Source organism: Nerophis ophidion, linkage group LG02, assembly GCF_033978795.1.
Source record: "Nerophis ophidion isolate RoL-2023_Sa linkage group LG02, RoL_Noph_v1.0, whole genome shotgun sequence".
In the NCBI taxonomy this organism is placed as follows: Eukaryota; Metazoa; Chordata; class Actinopteri; order Syngnathiformes; family Syngnathidae; genus Nerophis; species Nerophis ophidion.
Window position 1 is genome coordinate 4,669,234 of NC_084612.1, and position 12,691 is coordinate 4,681,924.

Here is a 12,691-nt window from a genome sequence, read left to right on the forward strand (position 1 = left end):
TGATGTCTCCATTATTAATTGTACAAATTGCAAAAGATTCAGCAACACTGATGTCCATAATACTGTGGAATTATGCGATGACAAGAGACGACGTATACCTGTGAACGGTGCTGGACCAAAATGTCCTCTATAATGCATGACATCACGGGCACGCGTCACCATACCGCGACGTTTTAGCATGATACTTCCGCGCGAAATTTAAAATTTGCAATTTAGTAAACTAAACCGGCTGTATTGGCATGTGTTGCAATGTTAATATTTCATCATTGATATATAAACTATCAGACTGCGTGGTCGGTAGTAGTGGGTTTCAGTAGGCCTTTAAATTGGTCAGTTCAAACAATCAGCTCTCGTGTTGCATTCGTGGAAACTGGGAAGTATGCACTTCAATGGGAACGTAAAGAAAAAAAAACGGAAAGCAAGTATTATTTTTTTTGTGTCAACAGCCCAGACAACATTTTGTTTTCTTTTCATTTCATTACACCATCTTATACCAGATAATGTAACGGTAAACATTGACTTGTTTATACATTTTTAATTAGCCATTCAAAAGTTAGAAGTTAGCAACACTACCATCTAGTGGCGGCTGGTGGTAATTGCGGAAGGCACTATAATTGGAACGCCGAGGACAAAAGAGTATAAGTAAGCCACGGTAATTTGTAATGAATGATTAAACAATTGCTGTCACTCACAGAAACACTTTGGCACAAAAAAATCCACTTCTTCATCGAGCAGGTAAGTGCTAAACAAGTAAATAGATAGTTGAACATATTGAAGTCAACTATTCAGTGCCACACAAGCTAAAGTTAGCATCGCAACTCATGTTACAGACAACATACTGTGTTAAATTGTATTACCTACATGAATACATATTGACACACGACTGGGTTTTATTTCTAAAAACTGTATGGTTGTCGAATGTGTGTTTTCAGTGTTTTCTGCAATTTTTTTTTTTAAACTTAATTTTCGGTGGCGTCGCCATTTTGTGCTACGTCACTCTTGTTAGCTCCAGCCTCAGAACCTCAAGATAATGTTGCAATCTATTATAAACAAGTTATGTTAAATGGTTAGTAAGAAGTCTTTGTTGCGACTTAAAGGCCTACTGAAACCCACTACTACCGACCACTCAGTCTGATAGTTTATATATCAATGATGAAATATTAACATTGCAACACATGCCAATACGGCCGGGTTAGTTTACTAAATTGCAATTGTAAATTTCGTGTTAAGTATCCTGTTGAAAACGTCGCCGTATGATGACGCCTGCGCGTGACGTCACGGATTGTAGCGGACATTTTGATCCAGCGCCGATCACAGCTATAAGCGGTCTGCTTTAATCGCATAATTACACAGTATTCTGGACATCTGTGTTGCTGAATATTTTGCAATTTGTTCAATTAATAATGGAGACGTCAAAGAAGAAAGATGTAGGTGAGAAGCGGTGAATTGCGGCCGCCTTTAGCAACACAAACACAGCCGGTGTTACCTTGTTTACATTCAACTCTTAACGTAGACATGAGCGAATAGTTTGCGTCGTTCCATCAGGAGCAAGTGTGAAGCGTCTTGCTCAGGACGCAACGGACGTGACGAGGTTGGTACTAGGGGGGGATTGAACCAGGGACGCTCGGGTTGCGCACGGCCACTCTCCCACTGCATCACGCCGTCCCGTTTACATTCCCGAAAGATGACGGTGAAGCTTTACTATGGAACAGAGCGGTCAAGCGAACATGGTTCCCTTCCACATGTCAACCGGCAGGTTTCGGTGAGAAAATGGTGGTAATAATTCGGCTCTTACCGTAGACATGAGTTGAGAGCTTGCGTCGTTCCTCCTGCACCTTTCAAAGAGGCAGCTGCGGACTCTCTTGCCTCCTCCCACCGGTTGCCACAGACCGTCAGATGCTTACTCTGTGGAAGAAATAAAAAAAAATAAAAATGACTTAGCCCGGCTGCTTTGCCTCGTCGAGAAACGTGGCTTCCCTCGGAGAGACTGGCGGTCACCACACCCCTCCGACTTTCAGGTACGACTATATAATCTCACTAAAACACTAGTCACACAATGAGCAGATAAGGGATTTTCCCAAATTATCCTAGTAAATGTGTCTAATAACATCTGAATCGCTCCCACTGCGCGTGTCTTTTTTTTCCCCTAGTCCTTCACTGTCATTTTCCTCCTCCACAAATCTTTCATCCTCGCTCAAATTAATGGGGAAATCATCGCTTTCTCGGTCCGAATCGCTCTCGCTGCTGGTGGCCATGATAGTAAAAAATGTGAGGAGCCCTACAACCAGTGACATCACGCGCGCATCGTCTGCTACTTCCGGTAAAGGCAAGGCTTTTTTATTAGCGACCAAAAGTTGTGAACTTTATCGTCGATGTTCTCTACTAAATCCTTTCAGCAAAAAATGGCAATATCGCAAAATGATCAAGCATGACACATAGAATGGACCTGCTATCCCCGTTTAAATAAGAAAATCTCATTTCAGTAGGCCTTTAACATGGATACATGTCATTGGAATTGCTATGTGATTGCTAAATGTGTTTTATCGACTGGGTTTCCTGCAATTTGTATGTTTTGTATCGCATTACGGCGGACGCTGCCTTTTTTATGAGACGTCACAAGCCCGAGGTGGTATATAAAAAAAAATTAGTGACATTTTTCCTCGTCGAACTTTACGTCTTTAAGTTTCCAATTTTCTGGAATGGAGGATTAGTCCTGGACAGTGTTTGACAAGAGACAATTTTCTATTGCCTTACACAAAAGCAAAGTAATGTGTTGTGGAATAAGCTTGTCATTATGGTCACTACCATAGACATCTTATAAGGCAGGGGTCTCAAACTCAATTTACGTGGGGGCCACTGGATGCAGAAACTGGGTGAGGCTGGGCTGCAAGAAAAGATTGCTTAAGAAAATCTAACATGCACTTTTTAACAAATTCACTTTCTTTGAATGGCTTTCCCGCCCTAGCAACATACTTGCCATCCCTCGCAATATTTCCGGGAAACACCCAAATATCAGTGCCACTCCCCCCCACCGACAATCTCCCGGGGCAATCATTCTCCAGGACAATATTAGGGGCGTGCCGTGATGGTACAACCTATAACGTCCTCTACAACGTGCCGTCTCATCCGCTTTTCCACCATACAAACAGTGTGCCGGACCAGTCACATAATGTATGAGGCTTTTGCAGATCCACAGAAGTGACTGCAAGGCATAATTGATCAACAGCCATACAGGTCACACTGAAAGGTGGCCGTATAAACAACTTTATCACTGTTACAAATATGCGCCACACTGTGAACCCACACCAAACAAGGTTGACAAACACATTTTGGGAGAACATCCGCACAGTAACACAACATAAACACAACAGAACAAATACCCAGAATCCAATGCAGCCCTAACTCTTCCGGGCTACAATAGGGGGCGGGGATGTATATTGTAGCCATCCAAGCAACGTTATCATGGACGCCCCTGCTTATTTTAGCAAGACAATGCAAAGCCACATGTTACAACAGAGTGGCTTCATAGTAAAATAGTGCTGGGCAGTCCAGACCTGTCTCCCATTGAAAATGTGTGGCTCATTATGAATCCAAAAATACCACAACGGAGACCCCGGACTGACAACTTAAGCTGTACATCAATCAAGAATGGGAAAGAATTGCACCTGAAAAGCTTTAAAAATGGGTAATCCTCAGTTCCTAAACTTTTACTGAGTGTTGTTAAAAGGAAATGCCATGTAACACAGTGGTAAAAATGTCCGTGCCAACTTTTTTTCTAAGATAATGATTATTTGCAAAAAAAGACGTTTCTCAGTTCGAACATTAAATAACCTGTCTTTGCAGTCTATTCAATTGAATATAAGTTGAAAAGGATTTGCAAATCATTGTATTCGGTGTGTATTTACAAATTACACAACGTGCCAACTTCACTGGGTTTTGGGTTTTGTAATGTTACAACTATTACTTCCATCAAACTAATTATTTTTTAGCCTTCAGTCTTAATGGGGAACAGTTTTGTCTGTTGCATCAATATTCAAACACATAGCTGCATCTGTCTTGGCGATACATGCTCTTTTTCATATTGTTGGAATTGGGGGTTAAACACCAAAAATCATTCCTGGGCGCGGCCGCCGCTGCTGCCCACTGCTCCCCTCACCTCCCACGGGTTGAACAAGGGCTACGGGTCAAATGCAGAGGACAAATTTCACTACACCTAGTGTGTGTGTGACAATCGTTGGTACTTTAACTTTGTTATTTTTTTGTATACTTAAGAACGTACTTTATAGTGTACTTTAATTTTTTGGGTTCGTCTGTTTTGCAATGCTTGGTACACATTTAATATTTGAATAAGTGCACATGTTTTCTTCAGATGTAATGCATTTCATGGCTGCTATTTAGAACATATATTATTTGACTTAATAGCAATGACAGATGGTGCAGGATTAGAGTGACCTCTAGTGGCCGTTGTCTGTAAATGTATGCTTCAATTCACTTACCCGGGTCCTCACATATTTTATAGATTTGTCACAGCTCAGTAAAACTAAAATATATTTTTAAACACATTTTAAAAATAATCAGTTTGTCACAGGAATAAAACAGCGTCACGTATTTGCAAAAGCAATCATTTATTAATTTCACTGCCGTTTACAAAAATAATTCTCTGGGAGATGAGAAACATATCATGTAGCTCACAATCGCACCATGATTAGGTTTGTGTCATTACTGCAGCTGTAGGTAAAAAGCCAAGATGTCTCTCCGACAACACCGATATTTATCCGATTCAATATCAGCACGAATCATACGTACTTGTATCATTTTGCAGTGCAGAATGTTAGAAAAGGTCTGATTAAGTGAAATCACTCAGAGAATAACGAACACCACTAACCTATTAACTGTCTGGAATGGAATTATGCTGTCTTAAGTTGAAGTGGAGTGGTAATTGTTATTTTTGGTTACACCTAGTAACTCAGTAAGTTATTTACATATTCTGCCTTGGATAGTTTGTAAATGCAAGTAATATGCAACTATAATTATTTGATGTATCGGCACATGCTTTTTAAGACTGCAGTATTACTCAATTAAGGACACTTATTAGGTATGTCAAGCTTGAGTGCTATTGTGTGCTTTGCTGTTGCTAGCGTTTAATTTTGTAGTGTATAATGTTAGAAAAGGTCTAATCAACTGAAATTACTCAGAACAATTAGAGACACTAATCTATTAACCGTCTGGAATGAAATTATGCTGTCTTTTAAGTTAAAGTGGAGTGGTAATTGTTTTTTTTGCTGACACCTAGTGGCCACAATAATTCACTAAGTTATTTACATTTCTGTTTTGGAGACTTTGTATATGCAAGTAATACACAACTATAATTATTTGATACTTGTTTATATTGACACATGCTTTTTAACACTGGAATAATATTCAATTAGGGACACTTATTGCGTATGTTAAGCTTGATTGATATTGTGTGCTTAGCTGTTGTGTAGCTGCTAGCTTTTCATTTAGCAGTGTAGAATGTTAGAAAAGGTCTGATCAAGTGAAATTACTCAGAGAACAATGAAAAACCCTAACCTATTAACCGTCTGGAATGAAATTATGCTGTCTTTTAAGTTGAAGTGGAGTGGTAATTATTTTTTGTGACACCTAGTAGCCACCATATCTCACTCAGTTAATTACATTTCTGTCTTGGAGGTTTAGTATATGTAAGTAATATGAAACTATAATTATTTGATACTTGTTTATATTGACAAATGTTCTGTTTAACACTGGAATATTATTCAATTAGGGACACTTATTACGTATGTTGAGCTTGAGTGCTATTTTGTGCTTAGATGTTGTGTAGCTGTTAGCTCCTAGTAGCCTATAGCCTAGCATGTTTACATTTTGAAATGACTTGACTAAAATAGAATAAAAGACCAACCATGTGTGCTTTTTGGAGATCATTTAGATGTTAACTGGCTGATACACAAGCAACAAGCCAATATAATCTGATTTTTTCCTTGCTGATATCAGACCGATATCAATATTGGATCAGGATAGTGAAAAGAAAATGTGTTTATTCTGCGTTGTCCCATATGTCAATCTTGATCAGTCCGGACGCCACTCAGAACTTCACACTGCTCACGACCGGACTGAACGTTTTGTCCGACTCGCTCATGAAGGCCTCGATCTCGTCCACCGTCCTCGGGACGCAGGTCAGCAGCTCGATGCCGGTGGCGGTGACGGCGATGTCGTCCTCAATGCGAACCTGCGGAGCCCACGATCAAAGCAGTGTTAGAAGTAGAGCTGTAATGGAATGTAACTCGGGGTGGGGTACCGTTCACATTTGAACCAATACGGTACTGATTCCTGATACCGCCGAGTCGATACTGGTACGAATTTTCGGTGTGTGTTGATGAATATTAATTTCATCCATCCATTGGATGGTTTCCTGTTGGCTCCACTATGGACGAGACTCTCGCTACTGTGTTGGATCCACTTTGGACTGGACTCTCATGGTTGTGTTGGATCCACTATGGATTGAGCTTTCACAGTATCATGTTAGACCCGCTCGACATCCATTGCTTTCGGTCCCCTGGGGGGGTTACCCACATATGCGGTCCTCTCCAAGGTTTCTCATAGTCATCATTGTCACTGTCACCGACGTCCCACTTGGGTGAGTTTTCCTTGCCCTTATGTGGGCTCTAACGAGGATGTCGTTGTGGTTTGTGCAGCCCTTTGAGACACTAGTGATTTAGGGCTATATAAATAAACATTGATTGATTGATTGATTTCCTACCGCTTGTCCCTCTTGTTTCTGATAGTAAAATCTTATTATTTTTTGCAGGATTAAAACATGAGCTGATTACGACTGCTGTCCAAGTTGTTGTATCTTGTTTCATTATCACATTTCTGACTGTCGTTTGCAAGTGTGAAACAAAGTTGCAGTTGCAAGTCCGTAAGATGGCCGTAGTGCAGACCTAGACAATGTAAGGCCCGGGGGCTGCATGCGACCTGTTGAGCTTTTCAATCCGGCCCGCCGGACATTCCCAAATAGTTTTTTTTAGATCTTTAAAATGGAAACTGTAACTGCCATTATGATGTGCAGGGATGTTTTCTAATGACCGTAAGTCATGAACTATACAAAGTATTTCAATGGTTGGAATCTGCACTTTTGCATGATATACTAGTTACCATGGTAATCTAAGTCACAGCAGCTCAGACGAGGCACCAAGCAGTGTGGGTGGGGAGCGTTTTCACAGTGTGTCAGCCTGAAATGCGGGTGTCAGGGACAGACGCGGAGGGAGATTTTTACAGCAAAGTTCTAAAGCTTAGTGATATATCAGATTGTAGGTGAGTTTTTTTTTTTTTTTACCCTTCACGTTCATATTTTTCTGTATTTGTTGCTTTTTTGTTGCGTTTCCCTTTTTGTTAAAATATGTCGATCAAGAAGGGGTTTGACCTTCAAAGGTTGTCAATATTCAATGTTCATAGTTAATATTGTAAATCCCATCCATCCCTCCATCCATCATCTTCCGCTTATCCGAGGTCGGGTCGCGGAGGCAGCAGCCTAAGCAGGGAAGCCCAGACTTACCTATCTCCAGCCACTTTGTCTAGCTCTTCCCGGGGGATCCCGAGGCGTTCCCAGGCCAGCCGGGAGACGTAGTCTTCCCAACGTGTCCTGGGTCTTCCCCGTGGCCTCCTACCAGTTGGACGTGCCCTAAACACCTCCCTAGGGAGGCGTTCGTAAATCCCACATTCTTTATTTCCATGTACATTCTGGGTGTCTCATTCTTTAAAAAAAAACCCTAAGATTCCAATCCGTTTTTTAAGGCGGTCTGTCTTAATGTTTTTAGCGTTCTGTCATGATTCGTGGTCCGGATCATGTTTAGTTTAGTTAGGTTCTGTTGGTTTCGGACTTCTTTAGTTTCTGATTGCACTTCCTTGTTTGTTTTGTCACTATGATTTTCACCTGCCTCTGTTTGGGACACATCTGTGGCTACTCTAGAGACACTATTTAAGCCTATCTTTTCCAGTCACTCGGTGTGGATTCGTTGTTTGCGGTAAGCAACTATCACGTTCATGTATCCGGTTCTTGCCTCCGTGCTAGGTATTGCCTTAGCTTCCCGTGCGTTCGGCACGCTCCCCTTATACTTCTCGAGTCTGTGCTAAGTACTAGCCTTAGCTTCCCGTGTGTTCGGCACACGTTTTGCTTTTGTTTTTTTCTGTCAGTTTGATTCGGTGTATTATTTATTAAATCATTTCCTACCTTTACGTTTTCGTCCGGAGTGTCCGTGTTTGCATTGGAGGAACGATCCCGCCTAAAGATGCGACCCCCACGTGACAGCGTTCAATCAGACATTATTGTGAGGTTTTGTATTAGTGTTCATAAAAATCAGCCCGCAGACACTTTTTTTTCGAAATTTGGCCCCCACAAGTCAAAATAATTGCCCAGGCCTGCCGTAGTGTATAATTTATGGTGTGTTTGCTGTCTGTTGTGTAAGAATTCCACTCATTACACATCAGCTTAATTGCAGTTTTCATTAACAAATTTGGGGGTGGGCAGCACAATGGAACAGGGGTTAGTGCATGTGCCTTACAACACGAAGGTCCTGAGTAGTCCTGGGTTCAATCCCGGGCTCGGGACCTTTTTGTGTGGACTTTGCATGTTCTCCCCGTGACTGTGTGGGTTCCCTCCGGGTACTCCAGCTTCATCCCACCTCCAAAGACATGCGTCTGGGGATAGTTGATTGGCAACACTAAAAAAAAAATTGGCCCTAGTGTGTGAATGTGAGTGTTGTCTGTCTGTGTTGGCCCTGTAATGAGGTGGCTACTTGTCCAGGATGTTCCTCGCCTTTCTTCAGCCCGAATGCAGCTGAGATAGGCTCCAGCGATCCCAAACGGGACAAGCGGTAGGAAATGGATGGATGAATTTGGAGGTGTTGAAATTAAAAAGTTAAAATCGCTAATGCTAATCAGTGGCATGGCAAAAGCAAAGCCAACGTTTATTCGTATTCAGTTAGCGCTTTTTATTTTTTTTTAGGCAAGTGGAGCCTTACTTTACTTATGTTGGAGCGTTTTTTGAGTCAATTTCTTTTTTGGCATTGAAAATTTCCAGCATTGCCAAAATTGCACTCGGTCTGCTCTCAGTGCTGCTGAAGTGATCGCCAAATTCCGAAGTTAGTCGGCAGCCGGACGTGACGTCACGCGAAAACAGGTACCGTAACCTGGGATTGTTGGATTTAATGTAAGTCGCTGCCCGGTAGGACTGGCAAGATTCGGTCGGTCCTAAAAAAGTACCGGATTGGGTGCCTTTCCGTTAGGGGAACACCTGATGACTTTTTGTAAACAGCATTGTTAGTCCACATGAAGAGAGCATATACAGTGGGGCAAAAAAGTATTTAGTCAGCCACCGATTGTGCAAGTTCTCCGACTTAAAATGATGACAGAGGTCTGTTTTTTCATCATAGGTACACTTCAACTGTGAGGGACAGAATGTGCAAAAAAAAAAAAATCCAGGAATTCACATTGTAAGAATTTTAGAGAATTTATTCGTAAATTATGGTGGAAATTAAGTATTTGGTCAACCATTCAAAGCTCTCACTGATGGAAGGAGGTTTTGGCTCAAAATCTCACGATACATGGCCCCATTCATTCTTTCCTTACCACGGATCAATCTTCCTGTCCACTTAGCAGAAAAGCAGCCCCAAAGCATGATGTTTCCACCCTCATGCTTCACAGTAGGTGTGGTGTTCTGGGGATGCAACTCAGTATTCCTCTTCCTCCAAATACGACGAGTTGAGTTTGTACCAAAAAGTACTATTTTGGTTTCATCTGACCACATGACATTCTCCCAATCCTCTGCTGTATCATCCATGTGCTCTCTGTCAAACTTCAGACGGGCCTGGACATGCACTGGCTTAAGCAGGGGGACACGTCTGACACTGCAGGATTCGATTCCCTGTCGGCGTAGTGTGTTACTGATGGTAACCTTTGTTACTTTGGTCCCAGCTCTCTGCAGGTCATTCACCAGGTTCCCCCGTGTGGTTCTGGGATTTTTGCTCACCGTTCTCATGATCATTTTGACCCCACGGGATGAGATCTTGCGTGGAGCCCCAGATCGAGGGAGATTATCAGTGGTCTTGTATGTCTTCCATTTTCTAATAATTGCTCCCACAGTTGATTTTTTTCACACAAAGCTGCTTGCCTATTGTAGATTCACTCTTCCCAGTCTGGTGCAGGTCTACAATTATTTTCCTGATGTCCTTCGACAGCTCTCCATAGTGGAGTTTGGAGTCTGACTGTTTGAGGCTGTGGACAGGTGTCTTTTATACGGGTAACGAGTTCAAACAGGATCCATTAATACAGGTAACGAGTGGAGGACAGAAGAGCTTCTTAAAGAAGTTGTTACAGGTCTGTGAGAGCCAGAGATCTTCCTTGTTTGAAGTGACCAAATACTTATTTTCCACCATAATTTACAAATAAATTCTTGAAAATTCCTACAATGTGAATTCCTGGATTTTTTTCCACATTCTGTCTCTCACAGTTGAAGTGTACCTATGATGAAAATTACACACCTCTGTCATCATTTTAAGTGAGAGAACTTGCACAAACGGTGTTTGACTAAATCATTTTTTGCCCCACTGTAATTATCTGAGTATGGAAGCGTTGGCAGGTTCTGATGAGTCTATTTTGCAGGGTAAAAGGAAGACAAAGATGGACTGACCCCACCAAAGCCTCGGAAGCGAGCGAGCACTTGGTTGTCGATGAAACAGCTCTGCGCCGGGTCAGCCAGGGCCTGATCCAGCAGGTGGTTGATGAAGTAGATCCCAGGCTCCACAGTCAGCACCATGCGCTCCTGAACCAGGCGGCCCATCCGAAGGCTCCTCAGCCCGGGTTCGTTGATCCGCTCCACCCCCTGTGGCGGACATAGAGGTTACCGCACGCCCCCACCCTCGTCTTCTCCGCGTCCACACCGACTCACCTCCGGGTAGCCGCCCACATCGTGCACGTCGATGCCCAGCAGGTGTCCCAGTCCATGGGGCATGAAGACGGAGCCCATGTGGACCTTCATCATGTCGTCCACGTTTCCCTTCAGGAGGTCCATCTTCACCAGCTCCTCCAGGTGGACCCGGTCAGCCAGGCGGTGCATTTCGGTCCATTTGACACCTGCAGGTAAATAGTAGGGGTGTGAATCTTTGGGCACTAAACGATTCCATCCAATTCCGATTCCTGGTGCAACGATTTGATTCAGAATCCATTCTTGAGTCTTGCAATGTATTTTTTGATATAATGATTATATTGAAACTTTTCAAAAACAGGTTACAGGTTAGAAAAGCACCTTGTAGTTGCATGGAGATGGCCTAAAAGAAAGTACCGTATTTCCTTGAATTGCCGCAGGGCATATAATATGCGCCTGCCTTGAATTACTGCCGGGTCAAACTCGCTTCCCAAAATAATTAGCGCATGCTTAGTATTACCGCCCGGTCAAACTCGTGACGTCACGAATGACAACTTCCCCTGTCATCATTTTCAAAATGGATGAGGCTGATTTCAATGCCGGTAATTTGAAATCGCATAAAGGGAAGAAGATTAAGAGCTATTCATTACGATTTAAGGTCAAAATTTACATCACATTTAAATTTTTACTGCATACCTTTGGTAAGTGCCGGAGTGAGAAGAAGTTTTAAAATAATTAGCGCATGCTTACTTTTACCGCATGCCTTTGGTAAGCGCAGGAGTGCGAAGAGGTTTTAAATTAATTAGCGCCCTGGCAGCAATTCAAGGAAATACGATATATATATATATATATATATATATATATATATATATATATATATATATATATATATATATATATATATATATATATATATATATATATATATATATATATATATATATATATATATATATATATATATATATATATATATATATATATATATATATATATATATATATATATATATATATATATATATATATATATATATATATATATATATATATATATATAGGGACGGCGTGGCGCAGTGGAAGAGCGGCCGTGCGCAACCCGAGTGTCCCTGGTTCAAATCCCACCTAGTACCAACCTCGTAGTGTCCTGAGCAAGACACTTCACCCTTGCTCCTGATGGGTACTGGTTGGCGCCTTGCATGGCAGCTCCCTCCATCAGTGTGTGAATGGGTAAATGTGGAAGTAGTGTCAAAGCGCTTTGAGTACCTTGAAGGTAGAAAAGCGCTATACAAGTACAACCCATTTATTTTATTTATCATTTATATATATATATATATATATATAAATATACAGTTGTGGTCAAAAGTTTACATACAGTTGTAAAGAACATAATGTCATGGCTGTCTTGAGTTTTCAATAATTTCTATGACTCTTATTTTTTTTGTGTTCTAGTGATTGGAGCACATACTTGTTGGTCACAAAAAACATGAATAAAGTTTGGTTCTTTTATGAACTTATTAGGGGTCTACTGAAAATGTGACCAAATCTGCTGGGTCAAAAGTATACATACAGTACAGCAATGTTAATATTTGGTTACATGTCCTTTGGCAAGTTTCACTTTAATAAGGCGCTTTTGGTAGCCATCCACAAGCTTCAGGTTGAATTTTTGACTAGTCCTCTTGACAAAATTGGTGCAAATTGGTTTTCTGACATGGACTTGTTTCTTCAGCATTGTCCACACGTTTAAGTCAGG

The 12,691-nt window shown here is 41.5% G+C and overlaps 1 protein-coding gene across 1 annotated transcript in view; it reads right to left on the reverse strand.

Moving 5' to 3' along the window:
- Positions 1 to 4,606: 4,606 nt before the first annotated feature.
- LOC133536253 (xaa-Pro dipeptidase-like) overlaps positions 4,607 to 12,691 on the reverse strand; it is a 63,728-nt gene continuing 55,643 nt past the window's right edge. The window contains exons 13-15 of the mRNA XM_061876645.1: positions 10,964 to 11,148; positions 10,706 to 10,897; positions 4,607 to 6,247 (exon numbers count right to left, since the gene is read on the reverse strand). Of these exons, the coding sequence (XP_061732629.1) occupies positions 6,104 to 6,247; positions 10,706 to 10,897; positions 10,964 to 11,148 (521 nt within the window). The 3' untranslated portion in view covers positions 4,607 to 6,103. The remainder of the gene's footprint in view (positions 6,248 to 10,705; positions 10,898 to 10,963; positions 11,149 to 12,691) is intronic.